This window comes from Blennius ocellaris, assembly GCF_963422515.1.
Source record: "Blennius ocellaris genome assembly, chromosome: 4".
NCBI lineage: Eukaryota > Metazoa > Chordata > Actinopteri > Blenniiformes > Blenniidae > Blennius > Blennius ocellaris.
The window spans coordinates 9,885,670-9,900,171 of record NC_137653.1 but is presented as its reverse complement, the minus strand read 5'-3'; the positions used below and the strand labels follow the sequence as shown (position 1 = coordinate 9,900,171).

Here is a 14,502-nt window from a genome sequence, read left to right as displayed (position 1 = left end):
CATCCTGTCCCATGCATATACTACGTAATCACAATCGCAGCCACCTGGCAGTCATTATAATAAAATGTGTAGAAGCAGCCAGGTATGAAATCAGGAACTACAAGCAAACTCTGAGAATTTGATTGACGCAACTCTTGTCTACTTGCTTATGAGGCATGATTGATTTACCACAGTGTGTAGACAGATAAGAGAATCAATCACAAAAGGTTTTGTCTGATTAACGATGGAAAGCTTCATAACACAGATAAATAGACCTCATAATCACCTTAAGTCCTGTTTGATTGATTTAACTTGATTAAAAAAGGAGTCCTTGTTAATGAAATCAAGAACCGTCGTTACCGGAGAAACAGCACTGAAGAGCCGACAAACAAGTAGTCATTCGGTCAATCGGTTTTCTCGTGTGTCACTCGAGGGTTTATCCTATATGTCACTTTAGAAATGTACAGCCCGACAACAAGAAATGCATTTGTTTATTTTAGCCGAAGTGTTTTAGGTGAGTGGTTTAAGAGTGACAGGTTACTGATTCATATTTGAACCAGTGAGAGAGTCGGTGGCCAACAGGCAATGTGGGCAGGGCGCCTCCTGCCAGAGTGACGAGGGAGGAGGGGACAGGTATGAATCAAAGTGTTGATGTTCAGGGAGTCGACTCTCCGTCCTGCATTCCAAGTCCTGCTTCACTCAGCTCACAAGCACCGAGCCTTGAGCCACGCGCAAGTCTTGCAACATAACTTCCTCCTGCTCAGCAAAGAAACTGGAGCAGCGAGTAGATTTACATTCAGACGGGCTTGAACCACTGGGAGTGGATGAAGCCGGCTTCTGTTCAAGGACTGTAATTCCTGGATTTCTACAGTACTGAGGATATGGGAGGCAAAGAGGAGGTAGCCTTGACTGGACTGGGGCCCAACATGCAGTTTCCACGCACCAGATTAAACCGTTTCAGGCTCCGTGCACACCGCAGTCCCATAGGGAGCAAACGCGGGAAGTCTTCGCCCAAGAAGAAAAAACCCAGGTATGTGTGACAAGAGAGAGATGGAGCTGAAGTTGGATCAGCAGGATGACCTGCACAGATGTATGGATTCAAGTTTCAACATCCTTTGTTATTGTGCAGTTGTTTGGATAACAGATCACCAGAAATTACCTGATAGTACAGTACAACATTTAAACTTAGACATGCAAGTCCAAGTTGTATAGGCTCGCCTATACAACTTTTGTCTTTTACAAAAATGTCCTAAATGTCTGAGTTCATGTAAAGTATTCTAAGAACTTTACAGTGTGCAGCCTAGCACGTGAGACATCTTGTGATTTTACAGGTACATGGTTTTTAAATTGTTGTGACTGAGCCAGGTGTTGGGTACTTTACATCTGCCTGATCTGTGTTATTGCAATATCTGTCCCAGTGCTAATCCTCATATATAAAGTAATGTTGAGCTTGTGTGATTGTTTAGTTTACTCTATTGAGCTGCTGGAGATGACCATGAATTTAATTTATAAATTGTTGTTACTTTTTTAATGTAATCATGAGCAAGGCACTTCTCTAAAACTGAACCTCCAAAAACAGGAATCAGGAGTAGTTATAATTTCTTAGTAAGTGAAATAAAAATCGGGTTTCGAGAGTCACTTAATGGACAGTAGTGACAAACATTTGTAGTTGTCAGGTCTTAACACTGTGCACTGCTGTGCCTTGTTTTATATTTATATAACTGTAAAGTCTTCTTCATGTATCCTGCCGTTGTGTTATTGTGAGGATTTCTGTTATCTCCTGGCATTTGGATGATTAAAATCAGAAATCTGCCCGCTGGGAAAAATGTAAGATTTTCCTCAGAGACTGACTGAATGTAAATGCTACTGTGTTGTGCTTCTGGGTGACGGGTTAGGGTTAGAGTTGGGGTTAGGTACCATGGTTGATGGAGCTTTGCACAAGTATTGGATTATTTGCTCAGCACAATCAGCAGATTGTGCAAATTGCCCAAAGCGCTTTACAATATTGTAGCGTTGGCTATATCGTGGTCTTCTGTAGGATGGATTATAACCATACTTGTTCAGAGAACAGTAAAGGTATTGCAAGTGTCTATTTTTTTGTCCTATTTATAGTCCATTGAAAATAGAATTGATATAATCTTGGGGGGGGGTGATCAGATGCAACATAGTTTAATAAAGAGGCTTTGGTTACACTACATATCAGCTGAAACCCACCATTGCCACTCCTCTGTTCTAATACACCTTCAAACTATTTATACAAGCATGATCTAAAATCACTTCCTCCGGCATGTGGATTATGTGTTTATAAAGAAAAATGTCTCGATAAACTCATTGGATCAAGATGTAAAGTATGATGGCTATTTTTGGCTCTGACACATCCAGCAGCTATCGTCTCAATGCCTCTCTCTGTGCCTTCGTGATGCCATGATAAGCCATCTGGTATGCCTCAAACACGGAGCAGTGTGGTTTGGTATGTGTCTTGAGATGTGCTGACTCAAAGAATGTAACTGAACCACACACCGAGGCAGTGAATCAGCTGACCGCTTCCTGCAGGTCACATTTTACTGCCTGAGGGTGCTGAGGACACGCCATTGTTTTCTGAGAACAGTGTTCTCTCTTCATTGGTCCTACACATAATATAACAAGCTGCTTCTCTCGCCTTTCTGCATGGAAAATACGGTTGTTTATTCTTTTATCAATTACATCTTTAATTTCCCTTTGTTGTTGAGCTGCATGTATGCAGATGCATTTCAGTAGGCAGAGGAGGGGGTGTGACCCTCAGATACACCAGTTTCACATGGTTACACTGACATCTAGTGGCTCTGCAGGGTACTTGAAGGACACGTTTCACAAGAACAATAGAGACCCCCCTTTGTGTCCGTCCTCGCCATCTCTCTCCTCACGCCGGCCCTCCCTCCGTCCCTCTCCTTTTGTCTCTCCATCGCTCCAGACGCTCCCAGCTCTCAGTCTTCATTGCTCCCCTCGTGTTTGTATGTGTGTCTTTGTGCCTTCACACATTTGTTTGCATGCATGCGTGTGACTTCTTTACGTGTGTGTATGTCTGCACCAGAGATCCCAGCCCCACCGAGATGAGTGTGGAGCCCTGGGCCAGCCCGCAGGACCAGGCAGCCGCTGAACTCGCGCACAGCACAGACTCGCCGCCCTTGCCGGATCAAGAGCAGCACCCCGACAAACTCTGCCTGGACTCATTTTGGAGTGAGGTCGAGAACATCACACAGGGGAGTGGCTACGCAGACATTGACTGCACCAGGAGAGACTCCCGACAATCCGAAGGTAAACACTGCAGATCCTATGTTAATCGATCATGAGCTGTAAGAGAGAGAGAGAGAGAGAGAGAGAGAGAGAGAGAGAGAGAAGACCTGGTAAATCTGTGTGATATACAAGTATAATTCATTATTGTTTCAGTCAGCCGCTTCAGAGGTCTGCCATGAAATGATGTACTCACCATGGCAACATATCAGGTTTCCGTCATGCAGCAAAGTAGCACTCATCACCATGACAACGCTATCAAACAGTATTAGGATGACAGTGTTTTCTATGCAGACACCAAATAGCCATTCATGAATGCTGACTTTCAGTGGGAGTGAGTGCTCTTTTTGTGGTACCTATTCAAATAATCTGATTGTGTTAATTCTGCCCTTTAATGGATTATTTTTCATCTGCTGTGGAACAAAGACTCAACATAAATGCATCTCTTCTCTATGTTATTATGCTTCAGTATTATCTTTAATAACCAATAATAAATTGATGAAAAGAGCTCCTATGTATAGGTGCTAAAAGTCCATTCTTCATAAGTTAAAGCTCTGATCGCCTGTAGAAATCAGCTCTTGTTATAATTAAATCCAGCTCATAATGAGAGATGAGCTGGTAGTTTTATGATCATTTCAGTCAATTGAACGTGTAAACAAGTGATTAAGCTGAAGTGAGAGAAAAGTCTTGTGGTTTGAGAAAACTGGTCAAATTTGAAATATAATGAATGTACCTAATACCCTCTGATTAACAGTATCAAAACATTTCATGATGTCTTAATCATTTCCTTAATATGCATGTTATCTTTGAGTAGATATTCATTAGCAATCAATCTGCACATGACTTGACAAGAACATCATTTTTACTAGATGAAAGGTCAATAAAACACGAGTTTCCAACTGTGTAATTGTTAATAGTAAATCAAGAAAGCATCCTAATGTACCAAATAGACATGATTGAATATTTATAGGAAGCATTGTGTTCGCCAATATTATACATTCCTCAATATCTTCATTCACTAAATTGGATACATCTCTCACTGGATTTCTTCAAAAGATTGACTAAACGCTATTGAGGACCACTGTACTATGAAAAAAAAATTATATTTCCTAAAGAAAGTACTAATATGACTTAATAAAACCACCGGGATGTGTTTGAAAACTTGTACTGGCTTCATGTATACAGTGCTTTTCTCAGGCTTGGCTTTCATAGTTAACTATTTATGTTTTCAAGCTAATGCATCCGTCACGTGACTTGACTGCAAGGAAAAAGTGCTTTGTCAGACCAAATGGCAAAGCAACAACAAACCAGCAGCATCTGCTCTCTCAATGTTTATCTTAATGGTTTAAATCATATTGTGTATGATTATCATCAAAGTAGTTGTTGGTTTGAAAGAAAGAGAAAGTAACACAAAAGCTATATTACATGAGAAGTCGTGAAGATTTTCAATATCTGTGTGTGTGTGTGTTTCAGTGCATTAGTTTTACTGTTGGTGTGTGTTTCTATATTCAAAAAGCCTATTTTGTGTGTCTTGTGTCCCAGAGGGGGAACAGGAGGAGCAGTGGTTAGCTGATGCAGGCTTGTCAACCCTCATCAGCGAGGACAGCGAGGAAGTGGAAAACGCGTTGCTGCTGTCCACTCTGACCCGAACGCAGGCCCAGGCGGTTCAGCGTCGCATAGATTCATACACGTTGTCCCTCCGTAAGAGGAACAAACCTCCACCCCGTGACGTTCGTGACATCTTCAACTCCCCCATCGCTCAGGTGAGCATTCTGAAATACTCTGTTAACTGCTCTCAGTCTAAGAGAGTCATTTGCATTGAAATCATCTATAAAAATTTAATTAAAAAATGGTTAATTTCAAATGTATTCAACGCTGTTTCTTTACTCTGAAAGCAGTTGACGCATCTTGTATGTGTAATTCACACGAGACGTGTATCAGTTTACATTGAGCCACATGAATCAATCTGTTTCCTGGGTTTCCAGTTTCAGCACTGCTAAAAATCTCTGTGAAAGCCACTTAGCATCAAGCACATCCTGTCTGTGCTGCGTGCAGTGGATGCATTATAGATTTGAAAGTAAAATATTTCCCAGGTGATTGTCAGGACTCTATTCAAATGTATTGTGCTGCCTTGTTCCATGAAGGCAGGCGCGTAAAGGCCAGGCTTTGTCACTGGAGGGGAAGCCACACGTTGTTCCTGTGATCCTTATCAGAGCTTTCTCAAAAGAAAGCACTCATACCTGTGTCTGTTTCCTCACTGGACAAAACATAACATTCTGCTTTCCACACTCTCTTTCACCAGACGGTTTTACCTGAGTCTCAACACAGTGACGACCTTGCCGAAAACAGCATGGCGTCGGTAGCAAAAGCACCACTATCAGGTAAAAATCACAATAATTGTTAGACCGAGTTAAAATTTAAAAAAAAAAACCAAACAAACAAAAAGAAACACTGAAGAAGACTACGTACAGTGACTGCATTTCTGAAACACATCTCTGATGTTGGAGATTTCCTTAATCGGATCACCTCTCAAGTTGCTTTTATGTTTAAGTGCCGCTGCCTGCCTCATGAGCAGCAGATATACAAGCTCCTGATGTGGATCAATCTCTCATTGGTTCACATTAATCCCTGGATAATTGCTGGTCTCAGCATTCTGCTCCTGCTCCTGCTCCTGCTCCTGCTCCTGCTCCTGCTCCTGCTCCTGCTCCTGCTCCTGCTCCTGCTCCTGCTCCTGCTGCTACAATAAGTCCCCATTTGTGTAATAATCAGGGGAAAGAGTTCACCGATCACACAATCTTCTTTTTTAATCAGAAAGATGCAGAGTCGGTTGGTGTCTGTTCACAAACAACACATCATTATTATCAAAATACAGATGTGTCTTTTTCGTGCTCATCTGTACCTGTTTGATTGAGATAAGAGATAAAAGGGAATATACAGAACGTTTCCCTCTGCCCATGTTGACTTTCTGTTATTTTTCTTCCTCCTGTTCCTCACGTTGCATGCCTACAGAGTACATCTTCTTCTGTGAGCTGACAGAGTGCTGTTTGTGTGCATTTCTCACTCAGCCATGACGCCGGAACACCAGCGAGGCGCCCTGAAAGAGGAATTCTTCATCACTGACGTGGCGTACTGCGAACAGGCCGTCATCCTCCTCAAGCAAGCCAAACTGCCGCAGAATAGCGGCCAACGGCGGAAGGAAGACGGCACCCTGCCTGTAAGCACCCAAACACTCCTTCTCCATCTCCCACGCTCCTTCCATGAAGGCAGTAGGTCACACTGGCTTCAGGAAAATAAGTATTTTAAGTCAAATTGTCTCGATATGAAATGCACAACAAAAGGGAAACACTTACTTCATCCACCTGTCCATCTTCTATAGTCAATTCATCTTTGGACTATTGCTACAGGAGGCTGAAGCCAACAGAAAGTCAAAAGCAGTGGACATGCACAATGGACATGTGATCAGTTCTTTAAGTGTTGGACTGTATACCCAATATCATATCGAGAATGTAGACTAAAACATCACTCACTTTTAATTGAAAGGCAGTCGATGCACAATTAGCATAGCGTGAATGTTTAGTAATTACACCTTCTGACAGTTTGTTTTTGCACCAGAATCATAGTTTAATTCAATTTAAATGCCTTGAAGATTGGATATGCATCACAACAACACATTTTTTTTAAAGTAAAATACTGCACACATAACTCACGTCAAGTCTAGCGCAAAGTTTTCACAGTTTTAATATCTAAGATTCAATATAAACATGTTTTAAAGTCTCTATATATGTTTTCAGTTTGAAAGGAGTTACTGTAGGACTCCCTGCTTGGATCTAGATTTTCATGTAAATCTGATAAATGCACACTCACATACAAATGCTATTATAGACTTATTTGCGGTCGGAACCTCCACTGCTGGTTACATAACGAGGTTAAGTCGATAAGGAATGATGGAATTAGCTCAAAACAAAAGGAGAGTTGTTGTGTCACAACAGATTTAGTTTTCTATTTCAGGCTAAATGTGTTTCCTTTGTAAAATAGGAGAGAATTAGAGGATTGGATTAGTAATGTTAAACATGCACTCATAATTACTGTTCCGTTAGTGTGTGTACATTATTATACGTTTTATGCTGCCCTCTCTGCTCCCCCAGACGAATCTAGTGTACAGTAAATATCTGCTTTTTTTGTTGGCTTTCTCATGCTCTTTACCTCCACTTCTCACATTTTCCCTGATTTGCCCGTTTCCCCTCAGCGGGTGGTCTGCCCCAAGTGTCGTCTCGGAGTGACACATATTCAAGATCTGTCTCACTCTGACATGAAGAAGGTGCGTCAGCTGGCTCTCATCGACATGACGGCACTGAGCGACCTCCTCGAGCTCGAGGTCAAAAGGCACAAAACTGGAAAGAGGAAAATCCCAGGTATGCGAGCTCTGAGTTCACAAAAAAAACAAACTTCAAAGCTCTTTTCTGATTTGCTAGAATTTCTGATGCCAATATGTTTTTTTTTCCCCCATAGCATTTTAGTTTGAATAAGACAACATATGCGCTTAGCCTCCTCATCTTTAATATACATTTCTATACATAGAAGTTTGACAATGACAATTACATCAAGACATGGTTGTATATCCTTCAGAAATCATCCTTTTATTTCTGACTCTACACATAGTGCCACAAGCATTTACATGTCACTCACGTTATGTGGAGAACATCTCTCCCGTGCTGTTCAAGAGAGGAGGACATGACCGACACTCCTGTCTTTCGCAGAGAGCACACTCTTCGGGGTGCCGCTGGCCACACTGCTGGAGAGCGACCTGAAAATGAAGCCCAACACCACCATTCCTCTCTTCATGCAGGCCGTATGTATCTGTCAAATAACCCTCAGCAATGTGACCTTTAACACTATATGAACATGTCATGCACAGTGAGGACATACTGTACGTTCATGTTATTTAAAAAAAAATATATATAAATATAAGTCTTATGTAACACCCCCCCCCCCCCCCCCGATCTAATCCTAATTATATTTTAGCTTGGTTTCTGTTTATTTGGCCATATTACTATAACATATGTGATGTGCATTAATGCTTTCAAACACAAAAGCTGCTCCTTTAGACAGGGAAGATAAAACAGACCCCAATGTCCTCTGCATATCAAATGCTGACCACACCCTGTTTGCAGCAGCAGTTACTGAGTGCAACCAGCAGAGGTGAGCGAGAGATTCTTATCTGCTGACGCCTGACTCCACTCATGTCTCCTTCTCCCTTTCCCCTCTCTCTCTCTCTCTCTCTCTCTCTCTCTCTGCAGTTGCTGACATTTCTGGAGAAGAAAGGAGTCGATTCGGAGGGGATCCTGCGGGTTCCAGGATCTCAGTCCAGAATCAAGGTACAAAATGTAGATGCATGCACGCAGACACAATTATTGTACCACAGGACTGCCCTTTTCACTTCACCTGTCGTGAAATAGAAAATGTTTCATGACCTCAAGTGCAGCTCAATTATTGACACTTTAAAATGTCAGATATGCTTGAACGGAATAGAAGGAAAATCAACAAGCTGTATGTATTTGTAACTGGCCTTTCAAAAAACAAGGTTCAATAGTTAAAATCAATTTTCATCAGTTTCATCATGTCAGATGTCCTTTGTGACACTGTATTTGATTCATTTCAAGCACAGGTGACATTAAATAAGTTAAATAAAAAAATACCCACAAGAGGGGGCGTGTGAGCACAAAGGCAGCAAAAACTGCAAGGACAAAAACTTGTGCATTTAATTGTGATCGATCAGATTGAGAAAACCACATGTGAGTGAATGAAGCTGTCTAATTTGACGTTGTTCACCAGTGCTTGTCCTTAAATATGCTCTTACAATGCACAAGTCCAAAATATTCACCTTATAGATTGTTTATCACAACACCTTTCCTGCCTATTCCAGTTATTTTAGACACGTTTGAAATTAGAAACACTATAAAACGTTGGCATATAGAGTAGTTCTGATTTATCAGTTCCTCTTTGGCAATGGTTAATATTTTCCTCACAGCGTCTGGTTCGTCCTGTTGCTCAGCATAGTTTCTGCCAGAGTTTCCATTCGCAGACGAAGCTAATTCAATTGTTTTGGCACTTTGATGATCAGACACAAGAAGAGACATTTCACATTGTCAGTGTGTTAAATAGATGTTATTTTCAGTGTGTCAAAGCATGTGAATTTGCTCCTGTGCTGATGTTTTGAAGATTTCATAGTGCACTCATAAAAGTTACATTTAATACTTGAAAAAATCAAGATGGATCACTTTGTTTTATAGATTTAAGGCAATGACCATTTAATTTAGGATATGTAGTCATGTATGTAATAATCTGTCAAGATTACTCGCTGAAACTCATTAAAAAACTATGTTTTGTGTTAATCAATGACCACAACGACTCCCCTAAAAATAAACTTCTGTATTGGTCCATATACAAGATGACCCTGATTATAATTCCCACCTTCATGAGGATCATATCTGTAAAATATTGTTGTCATGAAGAAATCAAATAACATTTTCCTCTAAAATAAATAAAGATGATAAATACACATAGAATGAAACAGCTGCAACAGAATACAACCCCCAGGCTGTTTTTTTAAACAGATCTCCTTCCTGGCTTGTTTTGCTGTCTTTTATAGTCCGATTAATAACTGCTCTAAAATATTCTGTTTTGTCTGTGCAGCTGCTGCAACAGAATCTAGAAACCAACTTCTACTCAGGGCAGGTCAGCTGGGAGGAAGTGAGTCCAAACGACGCCGCCGCTCTGCTCAAGAAGTTCATCCGAGAGCTTCCAGCTCCGCTGCTCACTGCCGAGTACCTCAACACCTTCAGTGCTGTCAGAGGTCAGTGTCCTACTGGAATAAAATACCATTTTTATATGTGAGCAATTTATTTTTGTTGTATGTATTGTTTTGGCATGTGTTTTGTTGTAGTCTCACGCCATTATTTTATGGCGTATACAACACTTCAAATCTTAATTTAAGATGAAAATATTGTGTGAGTATTGAGCAGATTTTGTGTGGAGAATCACATCTGCTTTGATGGCACATGATATTATAAATCTGTTAGGTCTGTATTATATATACTGTATATAGTCTGCAACTGTTGGTATAACGTTGGTTTTGCACACAGTATTTGCATTCAGTAAAAAAAAAAAATGTTTCATCAAATGACTTCTCAAAAATTACAAAGGAAAAATCCTATTGGGATAAGCATCTCTCACCCTAAAATATATTTATATTGGATAGATTACTCCTTCAACGATGCCGCCCTCTCTGGCGCCCCCAAGTGGACACCCAGACATACAAAATACAGTCCTTAGGAAAACAAATGACCAATGCTTTAATGAATTGTAAAAACTGTATAAAAGTGGCGTTTGCCACAGTTTGCACACTTTTCCTCAGCAGACCTCTGATCATAATTAACTGAGTATGAGAGTCTTATCTTTCCTGCACTGACCGAGAAATCAACATTAAGATGAACAAGTTGATATCATTTGAAGGTCCAACACTCATTCCTGCAGTGACACCGCAAAGCCAGAAGTTCAGCTACTTCACATTAGTTTCAGTTTAATAACAAAAGAACAGCTTGATATTAATATAGCCTGACTGATGGCCTGCTGATGTGTGAGGAGGATCCGTGCAACGTGATAAACGACATGTGACCGCAGACTATAAGCTAACAAACCTAATGACCGCCTGTCACACTGCCATTAATCTTTAGACATCCCATTATTCTAAGTCAAACACAGAGGAAATGAACTGTGTGTGTGTGTGTGTGTGTGTGTGTGTGTGTGTGTGTGTGTGTGTGTGTGTGTGTGTGTGTGTGTGTGTGTGTGTGTGCGTGTGCGTGTGCGTGTGCGTGTGCGTGTGTGTGTGTGTGGGTGTGTGCGTGTGTGTGCGTGTGTGTGTGTTTCCTTCCCCAGACATCACAGACCTGAAGCAGAAACTCCACATGTTGAACCTGCTCATCCTGCTGCTGCCTGAGCCCAACAGAAACACACTGAAGGTGAAGGCAACACTCGGAACTGCGAATCTTACCCCCAAAATAAAGTTTAATCTGACTCAAAACTGCCACATTCACGCTATTAGCCAAAACAGCTGCTGTGGCATAAAGTTGTGCAAAATGTTTTCCACACCGCTCGCTCGTCTTCGATTTGTCAGAAAAGCATCCCAGATGACACTTGACCAAAGCTCTGGTTTCATAATGCATCTCTTCGCTGTCCCGCTCTTAATCCACATTTTAAACACTCGGCTCTGTTATATAACCGCCCGCATTAGCTGTGACTCACTTTCTCCCACACGAGTTTGCAGTTTCAGCAGCCCGGAGCATAAAACCCACCTGAACTAATTACTTTGACTCCAGTGGCGGCAGCTGAAACTTGCTGTGCATTAACATACTTCTCAGTAGAGGTGTTACGGATCATCTAGTCAGTGTGATAATTCACTTAACTCTATTTTGTGCTTCTTTTAAGTGGCCTCTCTATTTAAAAAAAAAGAAGAAAAAAAATTCACACTGTTCACGTAAAGGCTTGGAGAGTCTTTTAACCTCATAGGGTCTGCTGCAAAATGCTTAACCTCCGCATCACACAAGCGTCACAACATTCCTCTCTGTGTTTCCTTCAGGCTCTGCTTGAGTTCCTCAGTAAGGTGGTTTCCCGGGAAAAGAGGAATCGGATGAACCTGTGGGCCGTCGCCACCATCATGGCTCCCAACCTCTTCCTCCACAAGGCGGTCCCCAGCAGACTGACGGAGGGAGCGGAGAAGGGACAGGCGGAGAAGGCGGCTGACGTTATGAGGCTGCTCATCCGCTACCAGGACCTGCTCTGGACGGTACGACCGCGTCACATACAAAGCTGTGATACACCGCTGCAGTGGTTAGCACTGCCGCCTCAGAGCGGCGGATTCGAACCTGTTCACCGAGTGTTTCGTTACGTCTTCGTCACAATGTTCTTGTTCTTTTTTCTAACCAACAGTATCATTTTGAAGATGCCTTTATTTTTTTTTTTTAATAAATAAAAATGCAAACTCATGTTGTTTCTTTGGTTTTTTTCTCTTCAGATTCCTAATTTCTTGATGAGCCAGGTGCGAAAGCTGAACGAGAACAGTAACCGGCGATACCAGTTCTATGATCGCCGCATCAAGAACCTGCTGAGGAAGATCCACACCGACAGCAAAGACAAACCTGATAAGAACAACGCAGAGGTGAGCTGCTTTAACATGTATTACAGTCTGGAAACGGTAAAGACACAATGTTGATAATGAGTCTTGATTAATCAGCCGTTGTGAGCTTCATTGTTGATCTGATCATATTTGAAAGGTTGGAAACCTCAACTCAGGCACTATTTTGTCCGCCACTTAAGATTTAACAAGTTTTTTTTTCACTTCTTTGTCTCCGTATTCAAAGTTAAATTTGGCGACCATCACAATATTTAATTTTCTGTTTTGTGTTGTTTAGCCACATCGAACAGTGAAGATTCAGGTCGGAGATCTGGTGAGCGGCACGATGGACTTCCAGCTCAACATCAACGCACGAGCCTCAGACCTGCTCGCCCAGTTTCAACGCCAGTTCCTCCGCAGCCCCGAAAACGGAAAAGGCAAAATACGAAGGTGTGATACTGCAGCAAGTTTGAAAAACACCGAAACGTTCATTTCGAAGATGACTTGTAACTTTTATTTATTTCATTATTTTTCTTTGTGAAGTCATTTTGTTTCCTTCACAAATGAAACTGTATTTAACCTCACCACACCGCTCCTGTGCGTCCCTCGACAGAAACGGCTCCGTGGCGTATCCGGACTGCGCTCTGTACGAAGTGGGAGGAAACATCGGTGAGTGAACGCGTCGACACGACTGACCCCGATCGAAGCGGCGCTGACATTTGCATGTCTTTCTGCTCGCTGCGCTGATGAGAGCAGCAAAAGTCTTATGTAACCAAGTGTGCAAGTGCCAAAGAGACATGAGCTGTGCATCTGCAGTTATCAGAGCAGACAAATGCTTATTACACATGTCTGTGCTCTCACATGAGAGCCGACACAGGAAACAGCCGGGGGGAAAAAAAAAAAAAAAAAGAAAGCTTTTACCTCATTTAACTTTATCAACAAAATATCTGTAGTTGGAAGCTTATTGTCATTGTTTTTATAGCAGCACGAGCTCAATAATTGATTTGTCAATTTTGACTAACCAAATAGATGCCGATTGCTTTGGGTTTTTTTTTAATCGATGAATAAGTTTGAATCATTTTTCACGATTCTCTGTTTTATCACATTAAAATCTATCAACTGTGGAGTTTTTTGTCTGATGTCTAAAAAATATATAGAGACATTTATCCACTGAACACTTAAATGTACATTTTGCATTACAAATATCTGAATATCTGCCCGTGTTTTCTTGCAGGTGAACACTGTCTGGACCCCGACACACACCTGTTGGATTTATACAACAGCAACCCGGCGGGAGAGTGGTTCATCAAACTGAAACCCAACGGCAGAGTGCTGTGACGTGAAGGTCCGCAAGACGACAGGTGTGACAGAACGGCGCGAGAGAAGAACATTACATGCAGAATCCTTAAAAATCGCAGACACCTTGCAGCCGCTGCTTCTCCGCGTCCTGCTCATCCTCTGAGCAACAAGCAAGGCGACAGATGGAGGAAGCAGAAGTAGAGAGATGGAGAATCAGCCTGGAGCCGAGCCCAAAACGTCTTCCAACTCTGCCCTCTTTTAATTTTTTTTTTTTTTTTTTTTGAACCCTTCTACCTTTCTTCTCCTGTTCCTGGCCATATATTTCTGGAATTTATTTTTTTTTCACTGCAGGGCTGCAGCGCTGCAAGCTGAAAGCCGCTGCAGTGACTCATCGGGAGAGAGAGAGAGAGTTTGATTCACCATATTTTCTCTCAAGCAGTGGTCTCCAACCATGAGCGAGCAGATGGGGATGCAAAGCACCTCTGGCTATAGAGAGCCCAAGTCATCCTCCTCCTCCTCCTCCTCCTCCACCACCTTCCTCTCAGACCACACTCTGCTCCACACACACACACAATTCATCCATCCGTATTCTGCACCCGTTCTATCCAACCGAAGGTTGCAGGTGCATACAAATTATTCTTTGGTGAAAAGTTTACACGTTACAAAGGTTTTTTTGAACATATTTAAGATGCATGTTTCAGTTAACATTCAACAAGGGTTTGCAGATTACTACTCATCGTATTGGTAGTCTTAGTTAACTATGAATAGGATTGGTTACATTTCGG

General features: G+C 41.8%; 1 protein-coding gene across 1 annotated transcript; it reads left to right on the top strand.

Moving 5' to 3' along the window:
• Positions 1 to 860: 860 nt before the first annotated feature.
• On the top strand, positions 861 to 13,965 carry arhgap40 (Rho GTPase activating protein 40; the record flags this gene model as incomplete). The annotated part of the gene is made up of 15 exons (XM_080495773.1): positions 861 to 1,009; positions 3,050 to 3,273; positions 4,792 to 5,012; positions 5,552 to 5,630; positions 6,315 to 6,463; positions 7,496 to 7,661; positions 8,007 to 8,098; positions 8,547 to 8,624; positions 9,943 to 10,102; positions 11,185 to 11,267; positions 11,885 to 12,091; positions 12,320 to 12,463; positions 12,717 to 12,868; positions 13,032 to 13,087; positions 13,653 to 13,965. The coding sequence occupies 15 exons, from the start codon at positions 861 to 863 to the stop codon at positions 13,754 to 13,756; spliced, it is 2,064 nt and encodes a 687-aa protein (XP_080351899.1). The 3' UTR covers positions 13,757 to 13,965.
• Positions 13,966 to 14,502: the final 537 nt, after the last annotated feature.